Source organism: Passer domesticus, chromosome 19 (assembly GCF_036417665.1).
Source record: "Passer domesticus isolate bPasDom1 chromosome 19, bPasDom1.hap1, whole genome shotgun sequence".
NCBI classification, from domain to species: Eukaryota; Metazoa; Chordata; class Aves; order Passeriformes; family Passeridae; genus Passer; species Passer domesticus.
In genome coordinates, this window is record NC_087492.1 from 110,934 (window position 1) to 127,054 (window position 16,121).

The 16,121-nt window shown below is 41.2% G+C and overlaps 2 protein-coding genes across 6 annotated transcripts; one reads left to right on the top strand and one right to left on the bottom strand.

Moving 5' to 3' along the window:
• Positions 1-727: 727 nt before the first annotated feature.
• On the bottom strand, positions 728-13,309 carry KIAA0753 (KIAA0753 ortholog). Of its 5 annotated transcripts, none has more exons than XM_064394302.1 (15): positions 12,935-13,309; positions 11,549-12,161; positions 10,942-11,048; positions 10,603-10,665; positions 9,545-9,760; positions 8,253-8,457; positions 6,960-7,156; positions 5,679-5,848; positions 4,829-4,918; positions 4,568-4,655; positions 4,191-4,367; positions 3,097-3,178; positions 2,316-2,436; positions 1,965-2,189; positions 728-1,870 (listed from the first exon to the last, which is right to left on the bottom strand). In XM_064394302.1, exons 1-15 carry the CDS (start codon positions 13,022-13,024, stop codon positions 1,753-1,755), a joined length of 2,562 nt encoding a protein of 853 aa, XP_064250372.1. In that variant the 5' UTR covers positions 13,025-13,309; the 3' UTR covers positions 728-1,752. The 5 variants fall into 5 exon arrangements, with proteins under 5 accessions (XP_064250372.1, XP_064250373.1, XP_064250371.1 ...); XM_064394303.1 differs by having other exon boundaries at positions 4,191-4,361; positions 6,960-7,159; XM_064394301.1 differs by having other exon boundaries at positions 6,960-7,159.
• A 1-nt stretch (position 13,310) lies between these two features.
• TXNDC17 (thioredoxin domain containing 17) lies at positions 13,311-15,496 on the top strand. Its single transcript, XM_064394321.1, has 4 exons — positions 13,311-13,611; positions 14,209-14,290; positions 14,561-14,636; positions 15,211-15,496. The coding sequence occupies exons 1-4, from the start codon at positions 13,326-13,328 to the stop codon at positions 15,277-15,279; spliced, it is 513 nt and encodes a 170-aa protein (XP_064250391.1). The 5' UTR covers positions 13,311-13,325; the 3' UTR covers positions 15,280-15,496.
• Positions 15,497-16,121: the final 625 nt, after the last annotated feature.

Sequence of the window (16,121 nt, forward strand, 5' to 3'; positions counted from 1 at the left end):
CACTAGCAGCACATCTCTAAAAGTAGAGAAGTGAACTTCTACAGAACCCCCAATAACTGGGAGAAATTAATCTTACGGAATGACTTAAATCACAGCCCTTCCTGTAGAAACGATGGGAGGAGGCTGGCAGAGAGCTTAGGAGGGATTGTACGTTACTACAGTGTGTCAGAACACCACTAAATAAAGGGCAGTGAACAAAAGTTTTGCCCCAAAAAATCCTACAATTAAAGAACCAAGCAAACAAAACCAAGCAAACAAAAATTAAAGAACGAGTCTTAAAGCAACTTACAGGCTCTGTGCCAACACCAACTTGGTAGGTATAATTGCATGATTTGCTAGGGGTATTGTTTAACACTTCATTCAAGAGCCACAGCTAATTCCCCTGAGAACACGGCAAGCTAAGTGGTTTTGCTTGAGCCTTAAGTGGAATAGCCAGAACACCCAGCAGTTCCCACCTCCAGAGCCAACTGCAAGTAAACTATGGTTCATCTTCCCCCAGCTAGGGGTGACAGTGCTAGTATGTGCTGTAGCTTGCCCTCGAGCTACACTGCCTCTGCTGCTGGACACACGTCCTGTTTAAAAGATTTGACAAGGATTGCTCTCCCAAAGGTGCTACATCAAAGAAAGCAATCCTAGAGAAAGACCATGGATATATAGAATCATAGAATATGCTGTGCTATTCCAAATGGATTCAGAGGGAAGTTATCTTAAATTAAACTGTGTTCAGTGATAATAAACAAGTGTTGTTTATTAAAAAACAAAACATCTTCAAAATACTTTCACACACATATATACACATAAAGACACAATTGCTTCAAAATTTTTGACTTATAGTTTTATAAATCAGCTGGTTTAAATTACAGAAATCACGTATCAGCAAAGTTCCACTTCAGCAGTAACATCTACATCATTATAATTGATGTAAATTTGAGAATGATTGAAATAGTAAACCAGGCTTCAATAGAAACTAAATTACTTTTAAAATACATTTTCTAATTGGAAGAAATAAAAATAATCTTAGAAGATTATAAATGAATGCGTTATAGATTGAACAACATTGGAGAAAAAAATTGACAAAGGAAATAGACTGTTGTATGTTCTTTGGGTTACCTCAAGGCTGAATTTGCATTTCCCTATAATACTATGTAAGTAATTATTAGTTGCTGCTCTGACTCCAGACATAATCCAAACTACTACCTTGATTACTTGAAACAAGTTAATTTAATGTTGCAGAAATGCCAATTGCTCATTTATTTTGTTGTTCTTGATTTCAATGGGATTCTTAAGAGAAAGGAGTGTGGGGTTGAATCACTCACTAAATGCTGATAAAAATGTAACATATTAGACTAGTTTAAGAAAAAGTAATATCTCTGTCACATGCTTCTACTGGAAGGTCTCCTTTTGCCTGTGCATTCTGTACTAGAGATACTCAGGAACTCCATTCTGAAGCTGATGGCAAGGGCCCAAGCAAGCCTGCAAGTACAGCCAGTGACAAGTGTTTGCATATTTGTGCTGTGCCATGAGAATCCTTCCCTGGATTGCTACATCTCCAAAAGAACTCACTCCAGGGTGGCATGTGCTAAGGTGATTAGCCAATAAAAGGAAAAGTAAGGAAGTTCTTTCTGAAAAGGAAAACATTATAATAATGGCTTTATAAAAAACCTAAGATGAATCTTTGATGGAGATCCAGAGCAGAAAATCTCACAGACTGTCAGGCTGAGGCTGACGTTGATGGGACAGGTGGGAAAGAATTCACTGCACCGGCTGCAAAAACTCTGACGTGAATACAGCTTCTGCATAGTCCTCACAAACATCCTGCAGCTCTGCTGCCACGTCACACAGGGCTTCTTCTGTCAGTTGCTCTGCAAGACTAAGAGAGAGAGGGCAAAAAAAGGAGAAGGTTCAAAAAGTCAGCTTTCAAATTCCAGTCTTTCACTTCCAAAACAAAAAGACAGTTCATATACCTCTCAGCAATCTGCCATGGATTGAAACTGCCCACCACCTCATGGGAAATAAGCTTTAAATGATGCTTGTATCTGCTGTTATAATCCAAGATGCTCTGGAGCACATTGCTTGGCACAGAGAGAGACACAGAATATGCTTTCTGTAGAGAATTCAGAGGCGAGGGCTGCACAATGTCATTTCCAGTCTGCAATTTCTCGTCTGCTTCTTTATTTTCATCAATATCACTGGAAATATAAAATAATCATCAAGACAAAACTAAATTTTTAAGTCTCTTTTTGAAGAGTCAGTGTAATGAAGTCACATGGATCTTATGCACCACAGTTGAGTGTAGGGCCAAGTATTTCACTTACGTGGTGTCAAAAGGTTCCTCAAATATAATGTCTGTTTCAAGTTCTCTGTGTCTGATTAATTTGGTTATCTGAACAGGATGAGGAGATGTAAGTTTTTCAGCTGTTGATGCCATTTGTAGTTCTAGAAGGAAGAAAATACTATTTTAAATTGGTTTTCTGAAAGATAAAAACTACATCCACTGCACGTTAAGTCCTCACAAAGACTTTTGTTTCTTTTAAGGGGAAGTCCTCTAGGTAAGTAAAGTATTCAAAATTAGAAAAAACATAAATACAGCTCAGTGTCTTAAAGTTGAGCATTTTAGAAATACTACCTTTAGTGTAAATCATTTGTGCTGGCAGTGGATACTTCTAGCAGAGAGATAGAAAATATCACTGTAAAAATAGCACAGTCTCTCAAATTCAGTGGTAAATCCAAGACATGGAAAAAGAATCTATAAAGATCTGGGGTAAATCTTCATCAGTCTTACTGGGAGATTTTCCAACTTGTGTTTAACAATACAGTTTCAGTAAAGTTGTATGTGATCTAATGGAAAATCAATGTCGCTTCACTATGCTACTCAATCAAACCACAGGATAAAGAAAAGGAGTGCTGATAAAGTACTGATTTTAGAACTACATCTTAGAAACTGCCCTCTGAAAGAAGCACCTATGGAAAAAATGTGCCAGAGTGGTGCTACTTGATCACACATAATCCAATTACCTTGATTTCAAAACACCTGAATTTAAACCTACAGATGACAGGGAAACCAAGTTGCACTAAAAAAGACAATTACAAAATTACCCATTTTGTCTTCCTGGGCCCAGAACTGGGAGTCACTGTAGACAATCTGGGTGACTCTCCTGCGGACAGCCTCCTGGTACCTCTGTGGCAGAACACACACAGGAGCCAGTCAGCACAGCTGTACTGATTGTCACTAACAGCAAGCACGTCATGATCCTCCTTGGGCTAAGCAGGCCTACTTTGGCCAGTAACACAACACAGAAAAGGGGTGGGGGATTGAAAACACAGACACTTCTCTGGTTCAAAATGTCATTCTCAAATACAAAACTAATTGCCGGTCCCATAGGAACTCCTCCCATTTCAGATGAACAGCCCTTAGCCCAACAACTGAAGGGCCCTTGAGCTGCTCCTGCCTACCAACAGTGAATCCAAGTGTGTGCTCCAGTGCCTCAGGGACAAGGACACTGCAACTTCACACTTCCAACTGATGAACAGATCTCTAGGAGTAAATGGCACTAAGCTGAGTAGTTCTAAGTCACAATAAATTTCAGAGAACAGGAAGGTCAAAAAGGAACTCCAACCAGAAACTATGAAAAAACAGACTGAAGAAAACTTTTTTAAAAAGCAATATATGACAAAGCTCAAGTCAAGTAAACCATAACTGTAAGAATATTTATATGAAAGATGAATAAAAGGCACAGATAACCATGTATTTGTCTGACTTCTCCATGTTACCCTGTGAAATATTTTGGATTGCCAGAGCATATTTCCTATGCTACTAGAATACTGAGACTCTATAGCACACAAAGGGGAAAAATTCAAATTAATATTAAAATACTTTCCATTCTGTTAGACAATCAACATAATCACTATACTGATTCTCCCACTCACACACTAAGATTTAAGCCACAAAGTCTTGACATGGGTTGCAAACTCAGGTCTGCCAACTTTACAGCAACAGATTAATCAAACACTCTGCTTCTGTTCTTAGACTGTGTCTTCTGGAAGCACCAACTCCTCCATCCAGGTCTTTGATCTCAGACACTGATCCAGTCAGACCTTGCTTTATTTAAAAATGTAGATACTTAAAGATATTATCATTTATGGGGAGCAATAAAAATTGACACAAATGAAACTAAGAGAGAAAATCTTACTTCAATTTCTTCCATTCTTTGCAACATTGACTCCAGGCTATGTGTGTCAGCCACAGGTAGGGCCTCGGCCTGGAGTCTCTCATGCTGATCCATGCTCCACAGTTCCTGAGCAGTATCTTCCAAAAGATCATCCAATAGCTTTTCACTCAGAATATCAGCATTTGTTGCAACCTGCTCCTTAAAAACACAAATCCCAAAAACAAATGCTACAGAAAAGAAAAAGACATAAACCCAATACAAGAAAGAAAAGAAAAAACCCAAACCAAAACAAAAGTGACTTGCATTAAGTTGAAAATGAACTGTTTGTTGCCCCTTTACAAATGTTTGACAGCTCTCAAGGCATCATTCACGCAGTGGCATGAGCTTGTCTGTACTACCTGTGTCTTGTCTAATGGAGGCTCTGACCACTCCTGTATCTCCTTCCCAGCTCTGTCTGCACACTGGGGTGGAGAAAGAGTTTGTGACCTGCACAAAGAAGAAAAAATGACAATGCCATTCTGAAACCTGGTATGCCAACAATAATTTAAAACACCAAACTACATAAATGTATTTTTCCATTTACTCTCACTGTTGGGAGTGGGGAGAAGCTCATATCAGATCTGACACCTCTTATGAGATTTTTCAAAGAAAGTCATTACCTTAACTTCTGTATTTTTTCCATTTCTCCTCTGCAAAGGTCAGTTAGAATTTTCACTCCTCTTGAATTTTTTGCTTCAAGCTTTGCTAGTCTTCAAAAATAGCACAGTAGCATAGAGAGTTACAAAATGTACATTCTAACAACTGAAGAATGAAATAGTGTGATTTCCAGTATTAGTTTGGAAGAGTTACAAGAAACTTCGGAGAGAAAGTTAATAGACTTTAAAACCATGTAATCCAAAAAATTCTGTTGAGAATGAGGGATCTTGAATCATGTTTCTGCTGTAACAGGAACTACATGCTTATCTACAAATACCGTCCAGAGAAATGAACTCCTCATCTTACCATGCATACTGCCTAGTACGGATCCAGCACCTGGATCTCCTGCTTCAAATGCCACAAACACCAGTCCCAAACCAACTTAAATTTGGAGACCCCTGTCTAACAGTATGTTGAATAGAGTTTAGAGTAAACAAATCTGCACTTCATTATTGTCTGGGACAAATGTATGTATCTTGTTGTTCTGAAACAGGGAGATAATATTTACCTTTTTAATGCAGTGCTGGGACTACCCACTCCTCCTGTGTTTTGACACTGCCCTGCCTTGCACAGCTTGCCCTTGACTCCCAGGCAGCAACTCCAACACAAGACTAAAGCCCTGGCTCTTCCCAGGCTTTGCGGAATGGGGCTGCTCTGGGCCAAGTGGCCAAAGAGAGGAGCTGTGTGACAGAAAGCTGTGCTGTGCCACTGGACTGAAGCGTGGCCAACTCTATTTTAGGCACTAGCACAGATTCAGAAGTGTTTCCCCTGGGAAGCAGGGCAAAGGTGGGTGCCAGGGGACTGCAAACATACCGCTTGGGTGAAGCACACCGAGGTGGAGGCTTTGAAGGCACGAAAGACATTTTGCTCTCCTTAACAGGTCGTTTGTTCTCTTTTAGTTGGAAAGCTATAGTTGGCTCTTGAAATCGGGCATGCTTTCCTGGAGGGTGTGCCCGTCTTGATTTTAAGGATTTCAGCATTCCCTTAAAATTAACATGATCACATTAAAAACACCTCTTCCGGTAGTTGAATTTTTAAAGTATTTGGCATTCTGCTTCAGATTTTATCTTGAAATCATGCCTGCTGGCTTTGCTGCAGTTGATGTATGTGAAGGATTTACAAGTGCTTTAAAGGAAAGTACAGCTGTGCCTGAACAGAACACATGCTTAATCCTGCAACTATTATTTTTGCAAACAGTTCCAACTTTTCCAGTGTTTTGTTTCATGGGGAAAAAACTTACTTTTGATTTTTCAGAATTAGACTCTATGTTAACCATTTATAAATCCAAACAGAAGGTTTCCAAGGTAACATTGTATTCAGACACAAAACTATAATATTCCCACCTTTACATCTGTTACAAGGTCACTTAGGCTCACCCCCTCTATACGAATTATTGAAATGCTTAACCTCCCTGCCCATGATCCTCATGGATCCACGGGGATAGGAAGCAGTAAAAGTTACATAGCCATGTATCTATGTTACTGTGTCAGATTTTATTTTCCTGGTTAAAAGTGATACTCTGAGGAAAGAATAAAAGAAAAATACAGTTCTTAGCAAAATATAGCCCTAGTCTTTTAAGAATTGTTTTCTTTCCACTAGGGAGCTTCTTTCTGGTTGCAAGGACTTAGCAGAAACCAGAACCTGTATAATAAAATTTTATCATTTCTGTTATCAAAATAAGTAAGGTTGAGTAACTTATATTCTCCTACTAACATTAGCACATTACTGCTGAGTGCATTTTTTGTGATAGATGACCATAGGAGGAAGATACTTCAGATTTAATTTCAGATTAAAAAAACCCCTTAATTTCAAACATGAAACTAGTTTCAGTGAGCATTTTCCTTACCAATTCTGTTGTTTCTAGTTGTAGAGCGTATTTCCAAGGAACAGTAAACACTGTTTTCAAAAAACATTTGGTAAAATAGTCATAACCACTAGAAATAACAGGCAGATGACACAGTTTATCCCCCTAGGTCTCCTAGTTCAGAATAGCAACATTGTGAGGAAATGCGAAGCTTTGACAGTGTCTTATATTATACAACAAATCCCAGAAAACAAGTAGAAGACAACATGAATGATTTATCACTTCCATACCTGTGGTTTTGCAGGCAATAACACAACTTTCTTCTTCAAAGCACCACTTTCAAGGACAGAATCCTTTTTTACAGCTCTAGCTCTCACCAGTACATCTGTGCTTCCTTGCAAAGTGGCATTTCTCTCTGAAGTAGGTGGACCACTTTCTTCTTGGCATTTGTTGTGTAATATATGAGCACAACTGTTTGTCTGTTGAACTGCTGAAATATTTGCAACATGTCAGTGTTTATTTATACTAAAAATAACATGAACTGTTAACTGTAAGTTGAAAGGGGCAAGAATTGTCTTTTTTTCTGTATTTGATACCTCTGTCTAGGTATACCTTATCATGAACTTTTAAGTTCTACCATAATTTTATAAAAATCAAAGACAAAATGAAAAATTCTAGCCTTGTATTTCCTGACAAGTATTAAATAAATTGTATTTCTTACATTGTTTTGATGAACAGGAAGGTTTGGGGCTTGTGTGCATGTACATATTTATAAGTACAGAGATATTTGAAAAAAAAATATATGTATACACATATATATGCAAATCATGGGGAAGTCTTTTGGGAGCAATTGCTATATGAGGTCTAGGTGGTGATAACAAAGCATCCTCTTTTAGGCAGCAGGACACATGGAAACCATGACATGTTTATATACTATCTCTCTGGACTGCCAGAATTCAGCATATGGAATTCTTGCTACCTGTGGACAGTAGGGAATACTTACTATTGTAGTACAAACCAGCCTGAGATATGAGAAAGTTACCACAAAGAAGAAAAACAGTTATTATAGTTTATATTATAATAATGTAAGAACTTACAGTGGCTTTCATGAAGTGCCAAAACACTTCAGGTATATTTATCTCACAACACCTTGAGAAAGAATAAAGCTCCTTTCTTTTCATTTCCAAAGCAAAAGAATGATATAGAAAGCCAATTCCAAACAGTTGCACTGCAAGACAGTGGTGAAACCCCCCCCACCCAAGGCTTCAGCTTAACCATCAGCTCATGTGCCTCTAGGTACAAAAGTGTGACTGTTGTGCAAAAGCAATTAACAGAAATTAACTGGCCAGGATAAAACAGCCAGTGCTCCCAGGAGTAAAGAAATTGTACCAACCAAGGGAATTCTGAGCCAAAGACACAGAATAACATTTCAGTATGAACAGTTAAACAACCACAGCCTGTTTTTTGTTAGACTAATTTGCTAACATCTAACCAACTTCTGACCAACAATACCATACTAAAAAACTGAACTGCAGATGGCAAGTTAAGTGATAAAAATGTATTTAGTTATTCAAAATACAAACCAGTCAAAAGACTCCTGGCACATGGAGGTTTTTTAGACTCTTGTCCATGCTGTCCCTTTAAGGTGAGAGGTTTCTTTTCTCCTTTTGGAGACAGAAAGTGCTTTCTGCCTGGAAACGGCTCGGTGTTCCTTGGAGATTTGGCCTGAGAAATGCATTTCTTCACTGCTTTTGGTGTTTGCTTGCTTTCCAGCAGTGAATTTAGATCCTGCATCAAATATTTAGAGTTTTAATTACTCTCTCAGTAAATCTGATGTAATGAAAAGCAAATTCAAGACATTTTAAGTAGCTGGAGCTTTTGTGGTCTGGTTTTGTTGAGTTTTTTTTTCAGATGATAACTTTCAGGTTTTTTCAGACTGATAGCTTGTTCATGTAGAAATTTTTTCACATTATTAACTTCAATCTTGCTGAAAAGGCTTACATTTTTGTATTTACAACTGACTCCAGCAAACCATTGGCTTAAAGAATGCTCAAAAAGAATTGAACACAAGGGCTACAGACCAACAAAAATTTCACAGTCACATGGCTATGGTAACACAGACACTCCTTCCAATGCTATGTCCAAACTTAAACAACTACCTCATTTTCCATTCCCAGGCAGTTAGCACTCTTACTGTTCTCATAAGCAGGTCCTAACACTAAAATTAAAAACATAGTTCTTACAGTTTTAACAGTATTTTAAGGGAAGTATCTTATGGCTCTGGTATTGCTTTTTTAAATTTATGCAGCAGGCATCATGAGTCAGAACTTTTCTATGATACCAATGACATGTGTAAGTCATCAGATATCAGTAAAAAAGATATTGAAGGGCACAGAGCCAAGTAACTCTTGTACCCACAACTTTATCTTCTGCCTGGACAACTCTGTACACAACACTGTATGAGATGCTCAGGTGCTCACTACTGATAGTGATGACTAAAGCATACATCCAGAGTAGTAAAACATTAATGCATACCTATGTAAAAAGTGAATTCTCTCTCTCCTGAAAATAACTAATGAATTAAAAACTGATGCTTTGTTACGACTATCACTACTAGTCCTCATTCTACCAGGACAGCTGAGAAAGCTAGGAACAGCATCAACAAGGCCAGCAGTAGATATATTCTGTGTTTAGTATGCACGTCTCTTTTGGACCACCATTACTTAGGAACATTAGAAGTACATTTTTACATTAGAAAATATGGCCTTTAAAAAATAAAAACAAATCCAGTAATATATTCTGCCATTTAATTAACACAATCTCATATTTCACTACCTCTTTCCTGTCTCTGCAAAAACAAATGTTTTTTTCCTACCTCAACTTGCAGCAAAATGTCTATGATAGCTTCAGAAATGGAAGAATTCCCTTCTAGTTTGGCGGAGCAGAGAGACAGTTGACGAATGAGACTGCCCAGTTCCTTGTAATGGGCAGGAATCTGCTCATCTGTTTGATCTGTAAACTGATTGGCAAATGCCTGCAAGGTTCGTACAGCTCCTCTGTGTGCTGCTGCCAACCTGGACACTGCTCGAGACTGGAAAAATGAAAAATAAATAAATGCTTTAATAACTATAGTTTCTATGGATGCTTACAGCACGGGAAGAATTGTCGCCAAAATGTCATGCAGAAACACTCAGGCTTGGAATAATTTTAATTGATATTAATCCATTTGTGAGACAAAACAAAACAGGCATTGAAGTAATTTACTCAAGATTCCTCACAAGAGTACTCCTATCAATGTCATGCTGGCCTCAGGTAAAACAGCCTGGGTATAACATGTCATGATGTTTCTACTACCTGTGCCAACACAGAATAGTAGCCATTTACAGTTGGCTGGAGTCTAATGTGCAACAATTGCACAAACAAGGAAATTCTCAATCCTCCTTGTTTTGTTACAGAAGAAAATGCAGGTTGAAAAAGGACAAGAGAACATCAGGGCAACATTGGCTAGACTGGGCATGATCTCAGCCATCCCCCTGAAAGGCACTGGACAGAGAAGAAAATCAGAAAGAAGGCTGGTAAGACTGAGTGTCATCAACCAGAAGTCTAAAAAAAGCAGTCAAGAGTAAAACACATTGTTAATTCCTTGCAAAAAGAAATTGGAATGATTGGAATGAAGAAGGAATTAGAAGCCACATAAATGCAAAAGACAAATCACCTTCCTCTCATTTACTGCAGATGAGACGTGAGGAGAAGCAGCAAAGCAGTATCAGGCCAAGTGAACCATACTTCTTGTGGAACGAGATGAAATATGTAAGAGACAAAGGAAATCTCCTTTCTGGAAAGGGCTTAGCTGCAACCTAGACAATCAAACTCAATTATCCAGAAAACTCTGTCAATAAGTCACTTACAGCCTGAAGAATAATTACCTCTTACCTTTTTAGTATGTTTGATTGTATGAGGACTCAGTTTCTCTAAATCATCCTGAATTTCTTTTACCTGTTTATCAAGAAAGGAGACAGAAAGGAGCAAGTCAGTCAGAATTAGTTCCGTGGCTATAAATGAACAATAGATCTTCACTGTAGCATCTGAGATTTTCCAACAGTGATGCTCACCTCTCTGTCCAGCCATGAGGGAAATCAGTCACACCATTCAGATCTAAACTAGAATGCCATACAAGTTCAGAGATAACTTCTCTTGTTTCAGTTAGTTTCTGACAAATTCATCACAACAAAATAAGCTCCTATGCATCCCAGTTTAAAACCATGCTCCCACCTGTTGCTGGAGCACATACAGCATCCGAGCTGACCGTGCAGCCTGTTGCTGTCTCCTACTGCAAAGCCGCTGCTCGTTTTCAGGATCTAGAAGTTCTCTATCTCTCCCTAAAAAGCACGGAATATAAAGTTTTATATCTTAATTTAACCTGTGAAAATGCCAATTAAGTAATGACAACAGACATACTTTAGTAATAAGCTTTTTCCATGCAAAACCAAACCACATATTTGTGGGGGTTCCTTTAACAGTAACGCAAGTTAGTTGTTGTAAACTCTACATCCTGTTTCTATTTAGAATTTGACTAAACAGTCTAATAGAATATAGCTCATAAGTTCTTTAAAAAATCATGTTTATGATTAGTTTTATGACAAAGTTGCAGATAAAGCACTCAAAATTAGGAACGGTTAAACCCCCTGCTAGTTATTACAAAAGCACCAACTGCTTAAGCTGGCTAGCTATTCTTTTATTTACTTTTCAAAAAAATAGATGGTTCTCAAAAGTCCAGACATAAATACAAATTATAATCCAACCCAAAAAATGGGGGGGGGGGGGGGGATGAACAAACTAGTGTACATGCATCTAACATAATTACTGTTCAGTCTTACACCTTTTTTAATAATATCTTCAATTTTCTGGACATAGCTCCTCAGTTCTTTTTGCAGACGCTGGACTTCCAGCATATTTTGATGGGTTTTTTTATTTAAATTTTGCCTGGGGTCTGGTCCTGTGTCGCGAGCGGGAGGAGAGTCCAAAGCAGCTGGTATTGGCTTTCCTTCCTTAACTGCACAGAGATGAACATTCGTGTCAGAGCTGGCAGACCCCCCTTGGGAAGGCTGGGCAAACCTCTGCTGACATCTCAAGTGAGTCTGAGACTTCAGGGTATTTTTATTTTCTCGACTTGCAAATACTTCAGTCTTCTGTGGTGGTGATTTCTGGGCCCACAACGGTGTACTGAAGACATCTCCAAATACCTGCTGCTTCACTTGTTCTTCGAGACGTCTTTGTTTGATGTCCCTTTTTGCCAGCTGAACAGCCAATTTAAGTCTCTCTTCAGATACCACTGAGAACATCCCAGAGCTTCTCAGGCTGAGGTCCTCACTTCCAACGTGATTTCTCTGATCACTGGACACCTTCAGTTTTTCTATTATAATTGGACGGGGGTGAGAGAATCTGAGAGCCAAGTTCTCTGGAACTGCAGGAACATTTCTATTAAACTGGAGCTGTTCAAAGTGTAAAAAAACCCTGATGTTATACAGCATGCTATACACAGGTGATGCAACTGTCATGATGCAACTGTTTTGGATTTATGATGAAAACAGTGCTAACAGCACACCAGTGTTTTCATTCTTGCTAAGAGGTGCCCACAGAGATCAAGGCCCCTTCTGCTCCTCACTGAGTAGCCTGGGGGTGGGCAAGAAGATAGAGAGGAAACAACCAAATGGCTGACCCCATCTGACAAAAGGCATATTCCACACCCTGGGGGATCATGCCTAGCAGGGAAGAAGGAGAAAGGGGAGACTGGTGACAGCATTTGCCTTCCTAAGTCACTGTTATATGTGCTGAAGTAATGAAAATGGCTGAATTCCTGCCTGCTGATGGGATGGAGAGAATTAATTCCTTATTTTGCTTTGTTTGTGCACATAAACAGGAAAGCATTTGCCTTCCCTGTTAACCTGCCTTTATCACAACCCATAGCTTTTCATACTTTTTGCCTTCCAGTTCTCTTCCCCATCCCAGCTAGGAGAGGGTGAGCAAGTGGCTGCATGCTCAGCTGCCTAGTGGGATTAAACCACAACAGACAATGAAGAATAATTACACATACAGTTTGTGATACCTAGCCTTACTAAAGGACAGTGTCAAGTTAATGTGACAGCACGAGGAAAGCGAGTATGACACTCCCTGCCGGGCTGCCTCATGAAGTGGGTCAGAATCACCTTTTTGTTACAATCACAAAGAAAACCAATTCAGCATCGCTACAGACGGCAAATGGTACCTGCGTTTGTAAAGCTTTAGCTTCATTCCCGTATCGCTGGGTGGTGAATGCAAACGCACCATCAGACACCGCTGTCTTGCTCGGTAGCATCGCATCGGCTCGGGAGCAAACCCCGCTATTATCCCTTGCCTGTGACCGCAGCTGTGAATGCCAGAACAGTGAGCCGCTACTTCAGGCTGGCAAAAGCCATCCCGGGTCTGATGTGAGTGACAAAGGGAGACCCGGCCCGCGGAGCCGCGGACAGACCGGGGCGGCCTCTCCGCAGCGGCACAGGGCCCGCGGCTGCTGCTGGCCCTCACGGCGCGGCGGGCCCCGGGCGCTGCCGCAGGGGAGCGGCGGGCGGGCGGACGGAGGGACAGGCGGAGGGACAGGCGGAGGGACAGCCGGACAGATGGAGGGACAGCCGGACGGGAGGCCCGGGCCGCACCAGGCGCCGTTCGAACCCCGTCCCGCCGCCGCAGGGACCGCCGGGAGCGCGCGCGCTACGGCGGCGGCGCGGGCCGCGCCGGGCGGAGCCTCCGCCGCCGCCGCCGCCATGGGCTGGGAGGAGAGGCAGGTCCGCGGGTACCCCGAGTTCGTGCGGACGGCGCAGAGCTACCACGGCCGGCCCATCTTCGCGCTCTTCTGCGGCGATAAGGACGCCGAGGGCAGGAGCTGGTGTCCCGACTGCGTGACGGGTGAGGCCGGTGCGGGGAGCGCAGCCCGGGTCGGTGCCGGTGCCTTTCCGGAGAATGCCGGGCGGGCGCAGCAGCCGCGCGCGGTGCCGGGCTCCAGCGCAGCTCCGCGGGTGAACCGAGCGGGCTGAGCTGCGCACACGGCCCAGCGAGCGAGCAGAGCCGAGCCCTGCGGTCGGTGTCACGGGCAGCGGTGCCCTCCCCGACCGTGCCCAGCGGCAGCATTTCCTGCTGAGCAATCGCCGCACCGCACCGCCTGGGCTTTGCGTGTCTGAGCAGGTAGGAAGGTGCCTTGCTTGCGGAACCGTCTCCCTGCAGAAGGGCGCTGTGCTGGGCTACCACACCCAGGACAGGACAGAACGAGTGTTTCTCTTCGTGTTAGAGAAGAAATTGGCCTTTACTCCAACACAAGTCCAGTCAGCGTTCGAGCATGTAATAAGCTCTGAAAAACTTGTGGGCAGCCAGGTGCAATGAAATACAGATCTCTAACTAAAGCAGACAAACTATTAAATAATTAGCTGCCTTGCCGGTTCAAGTAAATGCATGTGATCTTGTAGCACAAGTATTAAGTACTAACAGAATTTAAAAATTATTTTCTAGCTGAGCCAATTGTGAGGAAGGAACTTCATAACCTGCCTGATGACTCAGTTTTCATCTACTGTCTAGTAGGAGATAGAGCCTAGTAAGTACCTTTGAATGCTGACAAATGGGATGACTTTGTTCTGTTTGTGGACTGGTGGTTAACATGTTGAAAAAACTGACTGAGCTGCCCTTTTCTGTAAAAAGTCTATAATTTTTGAGGTCTTCACCATCTCTGACATAACCTATCTGATGCTTGTTTTGAGAAGGGCATTGAGAAGGTGTGAGGCAAAGGCCTTTGAATAATTTTGAAACTATTTTAACTCCAAAATGCCCCTCTACAAGCTGTGCCTAACACTTTCTTTCTGAACAGCTGGAAGGATCCCAACAATGAATTCAGGAGGAATCTGAAACTAACAGGAGTGCCTACACTACTTAAATATGGAACAGTAAGTGATTTATATTCTGGATCTGCAGACATTGAGATGGGGACCTGGCAGGAATTTAGGGCTGTAAATTAATTAGTCACTTGTATTCTCTGAGAACCCTCTCTTGTTCAAGGAGACCAGAGCATTCTAAACAGCTCTCAACATTCTTCTGCTCCCAGTTCAACAGACAACCATTCTGCTTATTGTGTAATGTCTATAATAAACATGCAAGGGAATATGTGCACTTGGCTCATTGTGCTTGAGGGGCTGAGAAACTTCTTAGCTACAAACTGTTACTGTTCCTGATTTGCAGCTCCTCAACTTTTGAAAAATCTGAACACTGAACTACGGGAGTGAAACAAGTTCCGAGCATTCAGACTGCAGCTCAAGTTGTAACTTGTACATGTTACTTTCTTAAAAATGCCTCTTCCAAGGCCAGAAAACCCTCAGGAATGTTTCAGTTGTAGTTACCTTTCTGTTCCACCCCCACTACGTCACTCACCAGGACAAAGTTGCTGGATGTGGCTAATGTTAGTATGTACAAATGGCTCTCAGCTAGAACAGGTTTTTTAATGATGAACTTTTTTTCTTTCAGCCTCAGAAGCTGGTTGAAGAAGAATGTTTTAAATCAGAGCTTGTGCGGATGTTGTTTACTGAAGACTAAAGCCCTCGCCAGTCAATCATTGATGAAGATGGCAGTCTCAATTACTGCACTGTCCTTTCAAGGAATCACTGAACTTTGTTAAAACTTTAATAATTAATTACTTTGGACTAGTCAAGATAAATGTCCTGAAATTCTGGGTCCAAACCTTACACTAAAATCTTACAAGAAAAACTGTATCTTTTCTTTCATGTCCAAATAAACTTGAGTTTGTGAACAACCTCTTTTTAAAGCTGAGCTCGTGTTTGAAACTCAGATTAGCCTGCACTTACTGAAGTGTAGCTGCAAAGTTACAGTGAGTAAGGGGAGAAACAGAAAGACCTCCTTCCTAAGCCTGACCACATAATTACTGATAAATTCTCAATGCCAAAAATGTTTAATGGCTTATCTGTTCATTCCAAGTGTGATAATGTGATGGCTGACAGCTGTAGTGTCACTGATGACATGGTAACAGTTGGGAGTACCTGCTCCTACAAGGACAGGAAATACAACACGAATGCACCAGAAATACAGTCTAAAAATTAAAACCCTGGCAGCTGCCAAGAGCTATGTTCTTAGAATAAAAAACTATACAGGAATAAAGTGCTTCTCCAATACTCCAAGCAATGCCCGTTCCCCACACACAGACTCCAGAGAAGCTGCTGCTGCACGGGCAGAGGCCAAGATTCAAGGAAGCTGAGTTTAAGAGGACAGAGACAGCTACAGCTTGTTTCCTTCTGTATGCTGCAGAGTTTATCAGCACCTAGCTCTGCTCTGCTCCCCAGACCTCACCCTGTACACTCCTGATTTCTATCTGTACAACGTGCTGTAAGGAAAACTAACTTCCATCAAAAATGACTGGGAAT